The sequence below is a fragment of the Sinocyclocheilus anshuiensis genome, unplaced genomic scaffold (assembly GCF_001515605.1).
Source record: "Sinocyclocheilus anshuiensis isolate Anshui unplaced genomic scaffold, SAMN03320099.WGS_v1.1 scaffold670, whole genome shotgun sequence".
Classification (NCBI taxonomy): Eukaryota; Metazoa; Chordata; class Actinopteri; order Cypriniformes; family Cyprinidae; genus Sinocyclocheilus; species Sinocyclocheilus anshuiensis.
The window spans coordinates 686,603-705,813 of NW_015546062.1; the positions used below are offsets into that span (position 1 = coordinate 686,603).

The 19,211-nt window shown below is 35.9% G+C and overlaps 2 protein-coding genes across 2 annotated transcripts in view; both read right to left on the bottom strand.

The window, feature by feature from the left end:
- Positions 1-3,722, bottom strand: part of LOC107699518 (zinc finger protein 43-like) — a 7,461-nt gene extending 3,739 nt beyond the window's left edge. Inside the window, exons 1-2 of the mRNA XM_016500801.1 lie at positions 3,443-3,722; positions 2,632-2,705 (exon numbers count right to left, since the gene is read on the bottom strand). The gene's annotated coding sequence lies outside the window, so the exon portion shown is untranslated. The remainder of the gene's footprint in view (positions 1-2,631; positions 2,706-3,442) is intronic.
- Positions 3,723-6,078: 2,356 nt separating this feature from the next.
- fpr1 (formyl peptide receptor 1) lies at positions 6,079-8,161 on the bottom strand. The gene is made up of 2 exons (XM_016500728.1): positions 8,092-8,161; positions 6,079-7,429 (listed from the first exon to the last, which is right to left on the bottom strand). The coding sequence occupies exon 2, from the start codon at positions 7,414-7,416 to the stop codon at positions 6,292-6,294; it is 1,125 nt and encodes a 374-aa protein (XP_016356214.1). The 5' UTR covers positions 7,417-7,429; positions 8,092-8,161; the 3' UTR covers positions 6,079-6,291.
- Positions 8,162-19,211: the final 11,050 nt, after the last annotated feature.

Sequence of the window (19,211 nt, forward strand, 5' to 3'; positions counted from 1 at the left end):
GAGAGAGAGAGAGAGAGAGAGAGAGAGAGAGAGAGAGAGAGAGAGAGAGAGAGGACACAAATAAATTTGGCTTCAAGTGATGTTTTTTGCATTGTTAAAATGTTTTATTTTTTCATAATTCATATTAACTTTTAAACAATCCACTTTGGTTTACGATTGTTGGGTAACGCAGCCCAGGGCAGCTATTAGATCATCTACATCAACTAAATGAGCCCTACAGTGGGTACGGAAAGTATTCAGACCCCCTTCAATTTTTCACTCTTTGTTATATTGCAGCCATTTGCTAAAATAGCTAAAATAACGAAGGAGTGGCTTCACAACAACTCTGTGACTTTTCTTGAATGGCCCAGCCAGAGCCCTGACTTAAACCCAATTGAGCATCTCTGGAGAGACCTAAAAATGGCTGTCCACCAACGTTTACCATCCAACCTGACAGAACTGGAGAGGATCTGCAAGGAGGAATGGCAGAGGATCCCCAAATCCAGGTGTGAAAAACTTGTTGCATCTTTCCCAAAAAGACTCATGGCTGTATTAGATCAAAAGGGTGCTTCTACTAAATACTGAGCAAAGGGTCTGAATACTTAGGACCATGTGATATTTCAGTTTTTCTTCTTGAATAAATCTGCAAAAATGTCAACGATTCTGTGTTTTTCTGTCAATATGGGGTGCTGTGTGTACATTAATGAGGAAAAAAAATTAACTTAAATGATTTTAGCAAATGGCTGCAATATAACAAAGAGTGAAAAATTGAAGGGGGTCTGAATACTTTCCGTACCCACTGTATGTACTACCATTGTGGTATCTGTGGTATAGCCTAGATGTAGATTTTCCATATCGTTGTGAATCTGACTCACACACTCTCAATTAAGAGTAATTTGAGTACATTTTGACAATAATGTTCATTTTACTTATAAAAGAAACACTCTCTCAGATAATACTGTAAATTATGCAGGGAAATTTCTAACTTGGCACATAAAAAAAAAAAAAAAGAATCTTATAAATTAACAACACGGCCCAAACTGTTTTATAGCTATTTATATAACCAATAATATACAACAGTAATATTTAAAAACGTTGTTTAAAACAGTATTCCTTATAGTGAAAGCAACACAATTTCTATGTTTTGTTATGTCTTTCAGTAATTTTCAGTATGTTTCACAAAGAGTGTGATATAAATATAAATTACTGAATCCAACACTTACACATTCTTAATGACAGCACAATAAACAGAATAAATATTTTTTAACAAATTTACCATATTTTTTATTTATGAAAAATGAATTTATTGCAAAGACAACAAAATGTAAAGGATGGTAAACAAATGTTGAAGTAAAATGATGTAGGTAAATGTAAATAAATGTAGAATAGCAGTGATTAACAAGCTGTTTGTATAAAATATTCAGTAAATATTCACAATTTTGCATGTGAGACCTACTGGTTATCTCGATCAAAATTCTTTGCCTATCAAATAACATTCTCTTTTAGCCCAAGTGATAATCATTTTGCTATTGGTGTTTACATATCATTTGTCTGAAATTAATTTATCTTTTTCACACCACTATTGCTATGAAAGGGCCTTAAAAAAGCTATTAGGGATTGTGCCACCAAGACACAGAGCTGCCCTGGAGCCAACGGCCCTATTTATATGCACTTGAAGAAAATGGCTTATTTCGGGATTTTTGCAGTAAGCAGAGTTCTAAACCGTCACATAAATGCAAAAACTGTTTTCTTACGCCATTTAAGGAAGTAAGAGAAAGCAGTTTAACACCTGCCAAGTAAACAAATAAGCTGCAATGTTCACAACATACATATTGTGAATGTGAAAAACGAATAAGTAAATGTATGGAGAGCTAATGGTGTAGCATGTATTGACGGGTGTATTTTATAGGAACAGCGGTTTTGCACCTTAAACAGCTTTCTCACAAGCTATTTTCTGATATGCATCAGTATGATCAGTGTCTATACAGCTGCCTCTTATGTAATATACACAAATACTTTCCTGGATAGTAATTAAAACGTCAGATGAAATAGTAAAAACAAGATATACACCAAAATATACATACATCAACACACTGTGTATTGTGTTCTTCAAGTGTCGGAAATATCGTAAAGACAACACAAAACAAATAAATGACCATGCAATGTGCTTATTTACGTATTAACATTTTTTCTTACACAGGCATATTTAAGTGGGAAACTCAGAATTATAGATCATACACAAGTTGCCGAGTTGTGATGCTGGGAGGGGCGTGTTGATTTGAAACGTTGCAGAAACACTATAATATAATCCAATAAATCTATAATCAATATAGTGATCAGGGATAGGAAAGCAAGTCTGTAGTGAATGGTGCAATGTTAATAACTCTATTTTTACAGGTTACTTTATGTAACAGTTAGTTTCTAATACCATGCATAAATAAGAGTTTCATTTTGAATTCAGATGTAGTTATTTGGGTTTATTGTTCAAAATATTTTTTATTTTGTTTAGCCTACTTTATGTTTCCGTCTTGAATGTGTGATGAATGTTCCTGCACTGGTGCACTGGAAGGCACCATTTATTCTCAAGAATCGTATTATAAAACATCTAGCAAGTGTACAAAACAGGAAATCAGGAGTTTAACTTTTACTCACCGCAATCCTGATGTTTTAAAAGTGATTACTCCCCCTTTACCGTGGTCAGGATGAACACCCAGTATTTCTAAAGACTGACAACAACAAGAAAACGACGTTAAAGCAGGTATGTATTGACAATGAACAAGTGTCTGGTACATTTCCTTACTGTATTAACAATTTAAAAAATCCACAGACCTCTTACATAGTGACTAGAAATGAATTTCATGCACAGAAAAAAACAACATAGTAGCACAGAATTAATATCATAAAGGGCTAAAATCAATTATGGTTAAATAATACACATCGATGCTGAAACTACATTATTATTACATCTATTAATCCAGCTCTTTTATTCAAAGCAGCTTAAAAGTTGAACTTCTTAGGTATTGAGTAGCAATAAGGTTTTTTTTTTTTTAGATATTTTTTATGTTCTTGACATGGGGTTAAGGCATCGTGGTATCTTAATGAGCCCAGCAAACAAACCAGGCTGCTCATCGATCTCAAAAGAAGGCATATGGTATCCTTGAAAACAACAACCACCAATACAATAAAGGTAAACTGGCGGTAAATGTACAAATCTATAACAACGGAAAGATTGTGGGAAAATTTACAGCTCACACCAAACAGCAACGCGTAATAGACGCAACACCACATTACAAGCCTAAACAACATGCTACGTTAGCAAAGTTGATTTACTTGTAGATTACGTACTTGTTACGCTAAGTAAAACCCAACCGGCTAGGTGTGCGGGATATACAACAACAAAAAAATCCGTGCTTTCATGAAACAGTATCTACAAATGAAACAGCCACATGTATCCTAGAATTACCTCGTCGATAGATGCCACTTCTGAAGAGGCTCAAACGCGGGTAACGTTAGCAACTTTCCGTCTCTTTTCTGTTTAGTGTGAAGCCGTAGAGCGAATTCTCTTGAGAATTCAACGTTTATCGTACATAGGTTTTGTTTTTTGACCGGTCAACTGAACTAATCGTAGTTTATCCAAAAAAAAAAACCCTCTAAATTCTCAAGAAAAGAAGGGGGTGAGAAAGAAAAAAGAAAGCTTCCTTTTGGCAAGCTTCTTCGCGTGCGATTAGTTTTGCTGCATTACCGCCACCCATAGGAATGGAGGGTAGATGCCAGCTAATGGGAACACCGAATATGGGGAGGAAAATCTATAAATAATTGTTGATTCATTTGATATTCGATGCATGTACTACATAAAGCATGTAATCTGTTGCTTTGAGATAAATTGGCACTGCACTATGTAGGCTACTATGCACATTTGTCTGTCCTGGAACATTGTAGCAAGACGATTTTGCAATGTGAGGCTTTTTATTTAAACCGTTTACTTTATCCTGCATGTGCTGTGCAGTGTAGGAGGGTAGTTGTGATGAAATAATTTTAGGAAGAATTAAATATGAACTGTTTTGGGAAGCTGATTTACCTTGCAATGTGACAGGTAATACTTCATTCAAAATTATTTCCAGAAAAGCTGGAAGAAAACTATTTTGTAATTATGCAGCTTTGCATACAAACATTTGTATGTAATTGATTTTTAATACAGCAGAACAATATGAAATAATCTAGAAAGACATAAACATGTTTCCACCCATTCTTCTAAAGCTAAACTGGGAAAAAAAATCACTGGTAGGTGGATTACTGTCATCTACTGGACATATAGTTACAGTACATAGCTTTTAGCAATGAGATAATATCCTAACTTGATCAAAGCAGCATTCAAGGTGATTTTGAAGGGTCTGTTTAATTGGCAGGGCCATTGCAGTAATGATGGTGTGTAATGGTGTAATTCAAGTCATTATGGAATCATAGCACTCTCCTCCTTATATAGCCATCAGTGTTAAAAGCAAAATGTCCCTGCCCAGATCTCTGTGCCTGCAGTTCAGCAAAGTAAAAGCTGCCATGAAGATTCAGATTTTAATCATGTAATAAAAATACATGAATGTATTTTTAAATCATGTACTGTCTGGCAACAATATGCCTGAGGGATAATTTAGTTTTGGCCATACAAAAAAATATAAATCAATGCGGTAAAGGTGGAGACAATAAATACATTATGGTACAGTGCACTACCACACACTCAAGTAGAAAATATCCTATGAAATAGTATATATCATAAAATCAAATTTCGAAGTATACAATGTAATATGACATTTTGCCTTGTTCAGTTAATAGATTGCCTTAAGTGTGAACATTCTCATTGCACTCTGTATTAAAAGTTCTTTCTTCTTACTGTGTGTTAACACTGCAACCGTATGTGACAGTCTGAACATGGTGCGAATCTCATTGGTTCTTACAGTCTTAAGGCTGTGAGAACCAAGGCTCTCTTTCATTGCTCCTGACCATAGCAATACAATCAGAATCTGTTACCCGTTTCAAAAACTGAAACCGGATGGACCATCATCTTTCATGAATCTCTTATGAGAGGGTTAACATTTAAGCTAAAAACCAACTTGCATTTTTAAATGTTACCAAATATTTAAATATGATCAAATATACAGCAGTATCTCCTGTTCTTGAACAAAAAGCACTGCATTTACATTTTTTTCATTTGTTTTGAGTGCACTTTACATTATTATATCACACAAGTAGATTTAACACTCCAAAAATATATACATATGAGATTTAAATGTCTGTAAATTGCATTATAGGGCTTTTTGTGGTTTTACAATTTTAGTACAATATAGTCTTAGAGGAGATCCATAGGTTCTTTTAAGTGACCTCTTTAGACACTTAGTATAATTTAGTTGAATAGAAACAGCATGCATTACATACCTTACATTATTAAATATCTAAAATGATTAATGTAATTTTCACATTTCAAAAAGAATATGTAAAAAAAACAACTAAATATTATCTTGAATTAATGTTCAGTTTTTTATTATATCTAAATCAAGACCTCCATAGACAATGAGACCAGAGTAAGGAGCTTAATCTTTTTGCTTAATCTTTGATATACATCAACAAACCTAATACTATTTTATATGAAATAAAAGATGCTTTATACAAATGATGTGCAGACAATAGTTATACAGTAAAGAAACAGCAAAAAGCTACTTGCATCACATGCACAATACATGTAAAAACTTCATTCTAATTTGCTCATATATGGCCTACAATACCAAGTTTTATTTTTCAAATACTTTATAGATATATAATTAAAACTCTCTCTCTTACACACACACACACACACACATTTGTTTCTGTGTATTGTGGGGACTTTCCATAGACTTCTATTACTTTTATACCAACAAAACGATATTTTCTATCCCCTAACCCTTACAGAAAACCAGTTTGCATTGTTACACTTTCAGATAAACATAATTTACTATTTTTAATATTTTTTTCCCTCGTGGGGACCACAGGCCAGTCCCCACAATGTCAACATTTTCAGGTTTTACTATCCTTGTAGCATAAACAAGTACACACACACACACACACACACACACACACAAATGTTTATAATAATTTTGCATCATATAAGCATATCCCCATAAGACCAAGGCAGTGTTTTATTGTAAAGCTTCAAATCATCTCAATTTCTTTTGGTCCAGTTCTTCAGGTTAATGTGTCTCATTTTTATTTAGGATGGCATTAAATACACCTGACACACTCTGTAAAGTCCTCCTTCAGAAAAAGTGCTTCATTTATGCTATACAGTTATACTTCCGCATCAGAGAAGGACTTGCTCCCATTCTCTTTGTTACGAATGGTGGGCATTGAATTTGTGCAGGTATTTGTGCGTGAAACTTCCTCTGTGAAAGCGGTTTCCAAAACCTTCAGGATTGACTTGCGCACCTTGTCTTTAAAGTCTTGTCCCATGAAAACATACAACAGTGGGTTCAGGCAGCTGTTTAGGAAAGCCAAACTGGTCGCAATGGGAATTCCAACAGTGGTGACATATTGCAGGGTGGAGCTGTATTTTGTTCCCATGTGGTTTACCATCTCAATGAGCACCAGAATATGGTAAGGAGCCCAACACAGAAAGAAGGCAGTGATCACTGCAGCAATGATCTTGAAGGGACGTCCAGTTCGGCCAGACATGGACCGGTTTCTTTGGAGACGATGGATGATGACCGCATAGCAGGAGACGATGATCACAAAAGGCACCACAAAGCCTATGATGAAACGGGTAATGATCATGGCACGATGCCGTAGCACACGGAGCTCCACCACCTCTGGTGTTTCATAGTCATCGGAGAATGCAAAGTTGTTGAAGCAGTTGATGATGTTTGGGTTACTGTGGTCGGGTGCAGTGTCCTTGAAGACAAAGTAGGGTGAACTCAGCACCAGGGCGAATATCCAAACTCCAAAGCTCACCACAGAAGCTCGGCTCACATTCCGATGGTTTTGTGCCCAGATAGGACGTACCACAGACACACAGCGGTCAACGCTGATCACAACCAGGATGTACACACTGGCAAACATGTTGAGGAAACTGAGAGTGCTGTTGAATTTGCACATGAACTGGCCAAAAGGCCAATGGAAACCCATAGCTGTATAAGCCACGCTGAGAGGGAGGAAGGCAGTGAAGAGGAAATCTGCTACAGCAAGGTTCAGAAACCAGACCGTGTTGACTGTCCTTTTCATTTTGAATCCAGTAACCCAAATGACAATGCCATTCCCCACCACTCCAAGTACAAAAGCCAGACTGTAGACTATCAGTGACATGATATTAAGAGATTTCCTGAGATCTGTATCCTCATCATAATCATCATAGTCATCTTCATACTCGGATGAGCTGTAATTGAGAGGACTGTTTGTAAAATTGTATGGATCCATCATTGTACCTTCAAACCTAGGTTGACAGAACAAATATGGTATTTAGTAAATAATTGTAAGCAGACAGATATACCTAAACTTGATCTAGACAGAAAAGGAACGAACTAACATGTTGTTCTGCTTTTCTCCACTGGAGGCCAGAATTGGAGTAGTAAAGTGAGGCTTTGCAATAGAAAAGCTCTGAACATCATCTGAAAGCATTTTCTCTACTCAGCCATGTAGAATTTAACATTGGAAATTCTCCATCTATTCAGATACGTAATTGTTCCTGTTTTATGGTGAACATGTGGCAGCTGTCTACAGTGCATTAAACTGAACTCATGCAAAATGTAAAATTTTTTCTGCAGTTTTTACATCAGTTCATTCCATGTGCAGTAGGCTATAGCAGAGCCTAAAGGGAGTGCCGTTTTTATGTAAATATATAGCCTAAGTAAAATCAAATTATGTTAGGCTAAATAATATATATAGGCCTATATATATATATATATATATATATATATATATATGCACACAATTTTTGGTTTGATCTCTTCTGTAACAGACATCCGAGTTGATAGCTATGGAAAGACGCTCAAATGACTGTATCATAAAATGTTCATACATTTTAAAAATTATATTTAATCACATCTAAAAGTTTCATTTCACAATAAGACAATCATATTAAAGCGTACTGCTTACCTAGAGTTGCCTTATAAGTGACTTCCACAAAATAATTCGATCACACCTGTGACTCGCGAGAGCAAAACTGCAATAATCTCTCTTATTTCTTGTCGGGAAACTCAATCCCAGTTTGGAGTGACGTCACATCACCACCCTCTTAGTTCTACTCGGTTATTGGTGTAGCTGCTCCCTTTTTATCACAATTTTATAGTATTTTTCTTGTAGGTTTGACCAAAGCGGTGTTTATGTACATAATGCACTGATACTGTCAGACTAATCATTTGTGGAGGCGACAAGTCTCTTCTACGGGTTATAACTTGCTGAATATTTCCAACATTTGAGAGCCGTGGAATGACTGCGGTTTCCCGAATGCGGTACCGCAAACTGCCATTCCCTGACAAAAACAGTATGTTTGGAAAAACGAGTTAGGCGATCTCATAAGTGAAATATTGAATCACACGATGATGTTCGACAACTTTAACGGTGTAGATAATTTAATATACACTTGCAATTGTACCTGCAGTATTATCTGCCTTTATAACAATAATTTTATATCTCCTGCATGGCTTTTCTAAAACTTGAATTAATCTAGGCCTACTTCTTAAATGTATAGACCATAAATGTCAAGTTTTAAATGTGCCATCTTTGTATTGCTTTCTCTAAACTTGAGATGTATGAACATCTATCAAGTTTTCCTATATGTTTTATTGGTGAGTGTGATTTCACCAAGTACGACGTGTTCCTGGATCAACATCCTTGTTGATCCTGGAACATCATTCCAATCAACGAATCAGAATTGAGAGATAACTTTTCAGGAAATGTCAGTTTTAGGCTTACAATCAGGATTAGGTGCTTCTGCACCCTTGTTAATCAGCTATAATTTCTCTCTGATTTTAGGAATAAATTATGGGTAAGGTTAGGTTTAGGGGTGGGGATTGGGTTAAGTCTGTATTTTTGGACAGTAATGTTGATCCAGGATCAACAAAAGATGTTGATCCAGGAACATGTCTTACTTGGCAAAATCACGGCGACCATGTTTTATTAGGGGTTCAAGCATGTAGTGCTGAAACCCTATTATAATTGTAAGGATTTTTCTTCCCTAAAACTGATCGTGCAGCCCAAACCGTAAGGCCTAGAAAGCTGAAACTTGGTCAGATCGTAGTAGTCTTGACTGCTACTCAGATCCAAAGACTCGCCCCAATTGAACAAAAGGGGGCGTTACAGCGCAAAAGCTACATTTTCAGACATTTTTGGCCCTAGCTCATACACCGTTTGTCGTAGACTAAAAAACTTTGCATCATTGCAATCCTTGGGTCAACACGAACAAGAGTATACTGCGTCAGATTTTCTCTACGATGTCCGGGTTTTCCCCAAATTTGAGTTATGTCCGAAACCTACTTTTGCGATCTAGTCCTAGGTTTTTCACTCAATCGGAACCAAACCACAGCAGAAATATTCTCTGGACACTGAATATCAATAATTATTAAAAAAAGTTGAAATTTTGATTTTCGCGCACAACAGTATGCAAAAAACTTTCTATGCTAACGTTAGCCAATAGATAATTGTAGCTATAACTCTTGAATGGAATGAGATATCTTCACCAAACTTGGTACACATGTGTATGAGCTCAATCTTTGGTAAAAAACAAAACAAACAACAACTGCGCAGCTCTGCCACTTGGTGGCGCTATAAGATGGAAAAAACATAAAAACAACTATAACTTTGCAACCGTTGGTCCGAACGACTTGAAAATTGGTATGCAGTGTCTTTGTCCGAAGTGGCATAAGTTTCTATGAGGACATTCGCCTTTCTTAAAAAACATTGGCCAAAAAAGTTTAAGCACCTATTTGACAAGGTTAACGGAGGTCGATCGGAACGAAACTCAGTGGGCATGTTCAACTCATGGCCCTAAAGGTCTGTAAGAATTTTGAAAGAAATGGGCCTCTAGTTGGTGCTAACGAGTTTTATGGCTCTGTAATCACGTGGTGTTTCACACATCCACAAAATATGCATATCATTTGATAGATATCCATATAATGAGCAACTTTGTCTCAAGATCCATTGCTGTCAATGAAATCGTTCATTACATTTTCACAAATATGTAAAAAACCAACTTTTGCGAACTAGTCCTAGGTTTTTCGCTCAGTCTTGATCAAACCACTGCAGTAAAATTCTCTGGACTCTCCAGATCAATAATTATCAAAAAATGTAGAATTTTGTCCTTTGGTTAGCAATAACAGGCTCATTTAAAAAAGGGGGTGTGGCCAAATATACAGAAAAGCCTATAAAACCTAAACGAAAACTCACAACTTTACGAAAGTTGGTGAAAACATGTGTCAGATGACTCGTAACAAGTATGCAAAGTTTAATGGAGATCGGACCATAGGTGGCGCTATAACAGTTGAAAAGGTCTCAAAAACAATATTTCTATAGAAAATTACCCACAATTGTAGAACATGTTAATATATTCACACAAACACTAGATCTTCATATCATATGATAGATCTCCTCATTCTGAACAACTTTGCCTCTGGGACTAATGCTGTCAATCAAATCGTTCATTACATATTCTCAATTATGTTAAAAACCCACTTTTGCAAACTAGTCCTAGGTTTTTCGCTCAGTCTCAATCAAACCACTACATAATAGTTCTCTGGTCTCTCTTGATCAATAATTATCAAAAGAATTTTGAATTTTGTCTTTTGGTTAGCTATAACGGGGTCATTTAGAAAAGGGGCGTGGCCACATATACCCAAAAGCCTATAAAACCTAAACTAAAACTCAAAACTTTACGAAACTTGGTGAAAACATGTGACAGATGACTCTTAACAAGCATGCAAAGTTTCATGGAGATCGGACCATAGGTGGCGCTATAACAGTTAAAAAAGCCTCAAAAACACAATATTTCTACAGTAAATGACCTCAAATTGCAAAAAAAAATGTATATATTCACACAAACACTAGATCTTCATATCATATGATAGACCTCGTCATTCTGAACAACTTTGCCTCTGGGACCAATGCTGTCAATCAAACTGTTCATTAAATATTTGAGTTTATTTAAAAATATATACTTTTGTGAACTAGTCATAGGTTTTAAACTCAAAATCAATAAAATCAGTGCAGTACAGTTCTCTGGACTCTCTAGGTCAATAATTATCAAAGAAACGTTGAACATTTGCATTTGGACAGTTACAACAGGGCCATTTCATAATGCGGTCTTGATCTAGTGTACCCAAAAGTCTATAACACTTAAAAGAAAACTCAAAATATCACAAAACTATGTAAAGTCATGCATTACATGATTCTAAACAATCATACAAAATTTTATGGAGATTGGACAGAAACTGACACTGTAATAGTTATGAAGGTTAAAAACAGTACATGACTATGCTTGCATTACCTGAAAGTGCAAATACAACCATGCCACTTGGTGGCGCTATAAGATGGAAAAAACATAAAAACAACTATAACTTTGCAACCGTTGGTCCGAACGACTTGAAAATTGGTATGCAGTGTCTTTGTCCGAAGTGGCATAAGTTTCTATGAGGACATTCGCCTTTCTTAAAAAACATTGGCCAAAAAAGTTTAAGCACCTATTTGACAAGGTTAACGGAGGTCGATCGGAACGAAACTCAGTGGGCATGTTCAACTCATGGCCCTAAAGGTCTGTAAGAATTTTGAAAGAAATGGGCCTCTAGTTGGTGCTAACGAGTTTTATGGCTCTGTAATCACGTGGTGTTTCACACATCCACAAAATATGCATATCATTTGATAGATATCCATATAATGAGCAACTTTGTCTCAAGATCCATTGCTGTCAATGAAATCGTTCATTACATTTTCACAAATATGTAAAAAACCAACTTTTGCGAACTAGTCCTAGGTTTTTCGCTCAGTCTTGATCAAACCACTGCAGTAAAATTCTCTGGACTCTCCAGATCAATAATTATCAAAAAATGTAGAATTTTGTCCTTTGGTTAGCAATAACAGGCTCATTTAAAAAAGGGGGTGTGGCCAAATATACAGAAAAGCCTATAAAACCTAAACGAAAACTCACAACTTTACGAAAGTTGGTGAAAACATGTGTCAGATGACTCGTAACAAGTATGCAAAGTTTAATGGAGATCGGACCATAGGTGGCGCTATAACAGTTGAAAAGGTCTCAAAAACAATATTTCTATAGAAAATTACCCACAATTGTAGAACATGTTAATATATTCACACAAACACTAGATCTTCATATCATATGATAGATCTCCTCATTCTGAACAACTTTGCCTCTGGGACTAATGCTGTCAATCAAATCGTTCATTACATATTCTCAATTATGTTAAAAACCCACTTTTGCAAACTAGTCCTAGGTTTTTCGCTCAGTCTCAATCAAACCACTACATAATAGTTCTCTGGTCTCTCTTGATCAATAATTATCAAAAGAATTTTGAATTTTGTCTTTTGGTTAGCTATAACGGGGTCATTTAGAAAAGGGGCGTGGCCACATATACCCAAAAGCCTATAAAACCTAAACTAAAACTCAAAACTTTACGAAACTTGGTGAAAACATGTGACAGATGACTCTTAACAAGCATGCAAAGTTTCATGGAGATCGGACCATAGGTGGCGCTATAACAGTTAAAAAAGCCTCAAAAACACAATATTTCTACAGTAAATGACCTCAAATTGCAAAAAAAAATGTATATATTCACACAAACACTAGATCTTCATATCATATGATAGACCTCGTCATTCTGAACAACTTTGCCTCTGGGACCAATGCTGTCAATCAAACTGTTCATTAAATATTTGAGTTTATTTAAAAATATATACTTTTGTGAACTAGTCATAGGTTTTAAACTCAAAATCAATAAAATCAGTGCAGTACAGTTCTCTGGACTCTCTAGGTCAATAATTATCAAAGAAACGTTGAACATTTGCATTTGGACAGTTACAACAGGGCCATTTCATAATGCGGTCTTGATCTAGTGTACCCAAAAGTCTATAACACTTAAAAGAAAACTCAAAATATCACAAAACTATGTAAAGTCATGCATTACATGATTCTAAACAATCATACAAAATTTTATGGAGATTGGACAGAAACTGACACTGTAATAGTTATGAAGGTTAAAAACAGTACATGACTATGCTTGCATTACCTGAAAGTGCAAATACAACCACTAGATTCCAGCAAAAGATAATTAATTGGCTCATTCTGTCTCATATAGTTCTTTTCTCAGGTTTTACTAAGGTACTGACATTCAGATAGTCTAAAATCATTATTACTACATTTAAAATCACATTTGGTCAAAGTTTACCACTTAATTTATACAGACATATCAGTTTCGACAATTATTATAGAAGCATATAGGTAGCGAAATTCAATTTAAAAAGCAATATGCAAAATGGCAATGGCATTTTCCATTACCCATATGCGCAAAGCTTAAGATCCGCAGTGTAAGACGCTCAAAGCTCAAGACGTTCGGATTGACGTTCGGTTTGACGTTCGGTCGGTCGGTCGTTCGAACGTTTGATTTTATCAAGCATATGACCTCGCGCTGGATCTAGTGTGTTTTATATGCTCTCCTACTTGTAAGTCGCTTTTGATAAAAGCGTCTGCTAAATGAGTAAATGTAAATATGGACAGCGTAACTGATTATTGGGTTCTTTTGTCGCGTCGCGTCACTCGCGTCCGGAGTGGAATGATCCTTTCCCAATAAAGCAAAGTTGTTTTGCGCTGAATACTTATGATATCTCATCATACTTTATCATATTTTAGTAGGCTACTTTAATTCATTACAGCTATGTGTAACACAGTTCGTAGTCAGGGGAAGAAGGAGGCGGGAACCAGCGAACATTTAAATACTTTAATAACATAAACAAACACAAAATGAAAGTAAAGCGGCAGCCCCTCGCGGACAACTGCCGCACACAAAACACAAAATAAAATCTAGGCCTGGTCCTCTCTCGTCCAACACTGTAGTCACTCCTCCTTTTATCCTTCCGGAGCTCCTCCGTGGGACTCAAGACCGGTGAGTGGCGCATTAGCATTTACTCCACTGGCCACGCTCCGTTCCCACGGCTCTCGGCCCCGCCCCTCTCGTCACACTATGTTATTAACTTTAACTGTTCTGTCACTGACAGAGAGAGGGGAGGACAGTTGCTCGACCTCTCCAGAATCTATACAGGTGAGAACTTGAAAGAAGATAATTATTTTAAGGCAGTGTTTTTTTTTAACTGGGACTACTTGCCAATGTTTTAAGGAATTAAACATTAATATATATTTTCATTTTATGTTCAAATTGTTAAATACAATTTGTTGTATAGGTAAAGGCAGTGTTCTAATAGTTTTTAAAGACACTTTTTTTGTCCAACTGTTAAGAATTAGGATAAAAGTTATCGTTTAAGTGTAGTGTAACTGAAATATTGTGCATAAAATATCTTTATTTAATAAAAATAAAGTGTAGATGTCCACAGTGGTCTCAAAGTCCCAAGTCCTGCAGTTATTTTTGAATTAGGGTTAGGGTTATCACAAAAAATAGGTCCCTGTAAGTCTTGCTTCCTGTAAGCTATCATGGCATGTTCCCAAAATTGCCAGTAGGGTGCTCTAAAACACGCCAATTAGTATTCTATATAGAATTTATTATGTGAACATGAATGTACTTTGTACATTATGTACATAATTTGTTTGGCCGTTGAGGGTCACATCACCTGACAGCTGTCCCCCCCACTTTTAAAATGGCTGCTACGCCCCTGGATGCGTTCTTGTGTCAGCCATAAATTTCACTTTGGCTGAGACCCCTGACAGCATAGAAGCTATGAAGGCCTTCAAGTGCTTGAACCCCGGTAATCGCTGCTTGCAGCTATATTTATTATTATTATTATTATTATTATTATTATTATTATTAATGTGTTTAATTTAAAATATACTGTTAACATGTGCATGGGCAGTAAAGGGACTGTTGTCTTAAATTAATCATAACATCACATGAAAACTTACATAATCACTCACTCATGAGACAAGTCACATTTACATAACTCACAGAGATTTATGTGAAACATGACAATCATTTTAAGTATCTGACATCACAAGACAAAAAAGTTACATATGCTACAAAAATCAATTGCAATGTAAATAAAATAGCATGAAAACAAATTATGCATACCCTAGTGCTGTCAGGGATTCATCACAGTCACTTCAGTCACCATCCAGAATAATTACCCGATCACAGTCACCTGAGTTCTGATCACCGCATGCTGGAAAGAGTTTTTTTTTTTTTCCTTCAGAAAGGTTGCAGTGAGAAGCATTGCTTTCTGTTCCTGAACGTTTATAGAACTCTCTAGCTCCTAAAACAGGAAGTAAACACACAAATACAATTAACTATATTTTTAGTATTATTTACTAGATCTAATATTTTTTTTTTTTTTACAAGTTATTATTTGTTATACTTTGACAATTCTTTCTAATTTTATAATGTTTCAGATAATCTAGTTTCATAGCTGAAACTAACGATGCTTAACAGAAGGCTATATACCATTTTACTTACACGCTTACTTCTCCCAACACCCAAAATATTTCATGTAATGACTCTTTATTTGGGTTTCCCAACATGTTTTCTTCACTGGCCCAAAGAAATGTTTGTTTGAGGTTCAAATGCAGGCCTTGCGTTGACTGGTGAATGAATGAACATGCACGTGTATGTCTTGTTTTTCTCAGCAGGACATATGACAAGTCTAGTCACTGCATCTGTTTATGATTTACGGTGGCCACAGCTGCCCTGTGTGTCATGGTGTCTCTGTTCATTTGTCTGTTTGTATTCAAGGCAAAACATGACCAGCAGGTTGTAAATATATATTTTAGAGTGGACATGGTTCCCAAAAGCCTTGAGATTATTTATATGGCACAGATAAATTAATCACTTATGGTAATCATGTCATTGTAGAGTTCTCAAGAAAAAGTTGAATCAGATCCACACAATCAAGGCTAAATATTTATGAGTTTTTAAAGAGGCTCTGCAAACACTCAATGCTGACACAACTTACAGTACAAAAGGGGTTCTGTCAAAATTTGGTCCTTTTGGCCAAACTAAACACTGGGATGAGCAGACAGAGACAGTTTTGTGTTCTGCTTATTTTGGAATACAAACAATATGCTTATGTCATATCCCAAAGAGTATCAAATGAATATGTGAAAATAATATTATTAAAGTGTGTTTGTCAAATACAAGCTTATCTATATTTATGCTCCTAACGTTTTGAAGGGGTCATTTTATTTTAAGATTTTTGATGCATATGACTGCTTATTATGAGAGTGTTTCAGAGGACAATCGAGAATAATATACCTGTACATCATTTATGCATACCTCATCACTTATAAGTCACTTTGATTTATTCACTGTAGCCTACCTAAGATGCTATATTGTGTATGGATGGACCCTTTCCACTGCGTTTTCTCAGCACTAAAAACATGTGAAAATGAAGTCTACAAAGTTTTGTGATTAGATGACTGAAAACACAAACAAAAATGCAAAATACAAAAACATGAAAAATGCCTAAGCTTGTGTAAAAAATAAGTAGGAATAATTACAATCATAGAGTGAAAAAGTCTAATAAATGATATGCATTCATAATAAAAAGTAATGTAACAGTACTTTTGGGAATACACACCAAACACAACTTGGTTGGCCTGTTATGATGCCAGTTTTGAATCAGTTTTTACCACCTGGAATGAATTTAAAGGAGTTTAGACAACTCTTTCACAATATAAACTCATAGTTCCAGTTGTCTTTTATTGCACAATATACATCTGCACTACAACAAGCTTGCTTGGACAATATAGTCACATGCATTGGTCAAAAATTGCAAACACAGCAATGCCTGTGAAACATAAGAAAATCATAATCAATCCAAGCTGTAGAAGGTTGCTGTGTAGGTGGATGAGTGCTGTGAGATTACAGGTCCCTTTCCACCCCTTCTTCCCATGGAGGTTACAGAAACCGGACGGCTTCTTTTAAGACACACCCAACCTACAGAGTTGAGGACGGGTTCTGAAACCCCCCTACGTGCCTTCATTTATTATACACCCTCCTCGTAGCACGTTGCTGTGTGGGTGTGTTGTGAACACTGGCAGCCAGTATGTGAACCTTTTTCTGGGTCTAGAGTTCTCTGGGGTTCAGGATGAAGTGTTTGCCCTGGACATCTGTGAGAATAAAACAATATTGGGAAATCTTTATTTACAGCGGTCGCAAACCTTTTGGAATCATCTGTGAAATGTTTGTGTATTTAATGATAGATGTGAACCCACAAAAACAGACAAAAAACTACAGATTGGAAAATTCATTTGTTGCAAGAGGCATGTCTATCTGATCACATCGATCTAAATGCCAAGTTATATATTTCATTTAAGTTCTGAAGTAAACACACACAGAACTGTACTGTTATTAATGTGGTTTCTTTGTGCACAGGTAACTTGTTGATAACATGTTGGTTCTGCACAATGTAAATTGCATTGTAAAGATGATTGGTCACGGGATGGCTTGTAAAATGCATTGTTCTGCAGAAAAACTAAACAACATCAGTGACAAAAATAAACAGAGAATTAATAAATGCACACTGAATAATGGGGGATATACAAAAAGGTCTATAGTGGTCTGGGAGGAAAGCAGTGCTCAAAAGGGAAGCAAGCAATTGAGAAATTTTAAGAGACATTCTAACCATGCATTCTGTCCAGAGGATTTAACAACAGTTTAAATTCTACCTCTTATTATTATTCTTTTAAATAATCATATTTATTTATTTGTTTGTTTGTTGGGAATCAATAGTTTAAAAAAACAGCTTCCTATTGTTAACAACTATTGTTAGGATCATCTCTCCCAAGGTCACTCAAGGCTCCAGCAATTATCATCATCACCCACTTGCATCAAGATCTTCAAATCACATTCTGTCTGTCAGATGGCTCATTATAAAGTGCACACAATAGACGGCCAATTTCAGCCCACAACCTAAATGACATGAATCAGAGTCAGCGATTATGCAATAGTCTATTCAAAGCTGCCTTTGTATACAAACACACAGAATGAAGTTCTCAGCTGCAACTAACCACTTACGTTAATAAAACCTTTAGTTATAATTTTAAGGGTATTATCAGTAACACCTTGTTTATAAATGGCCATTGCATCCAGTCAAGCCAAAATCACATAAAACCATCATAAGCACTGAGGTTGTTTACAGTGGCTGCGCAGTGCTGACAAACTGGTGCCATTTTCTATTTCTATGATTGTTCCGAGAGCAAGACAAATGAATAGGAAAAGACTTATCATTGCGCTGATCATGTTAACGTTCGCTTCCAGACATGCTTGGTTCAGATGGGTGTGAGGGTTTTCTTAACCTTCCCACTTTGGGGTTTGCTGCAGCCGCCTGGAGAACATCACTGTTGAACACTTCTTACTTTTAAATTCCTCTGACTTCAACATTAATTGCACCCGTCAAATGAACCATTCTAGTCCTTAAAGAGCATAAGCAACCAATCTGAAAGTCATGCACACTGCCAATACAGATGTGCGGAGGAAGATAAAGTTAGAACGAAAGAAAAAACTTGAAGACAGGAAGAGGGGAAAGGGGGAGAGGAATGAGGAATAGGAGGGTGTGGAAGCTTAAGTGATTAAATGCATCATTCGTTTTGCAATAGTGCACCACCCAAATACTTATAAAACTGAATTTAAATTACCCTTATCATGTTATTTCTATCTTGGCAAATGCTGATTGTTGCATATTGGGCAGCAGAGAAAAGATATTGAGATTGGATCTTTCACAATCACTTGGTGAGATTAAAGAAGACCACACATCTTTCCTATCCCTCCCTATATAAATATTGCAGTATGACATGTTTTAATTAAACAGTACGTTTAAGCAATAGTTTACATTTTGCAACATCATCCTATCAAAAGGCCAGAAATGTTGCTGATTCATATTTATATTATATTATAAATATATTATAAATCATATTTCCCATGTTACAAAAACAGCATTCTTCCATCTTACGCTGTACAAATAAACTTGAATTGAATTGAATTGAATTTAATTGAATTTATGGAATCTGAGCATAAAGATTAAATCCTGTTTTTACACTGCAAATTCTCATT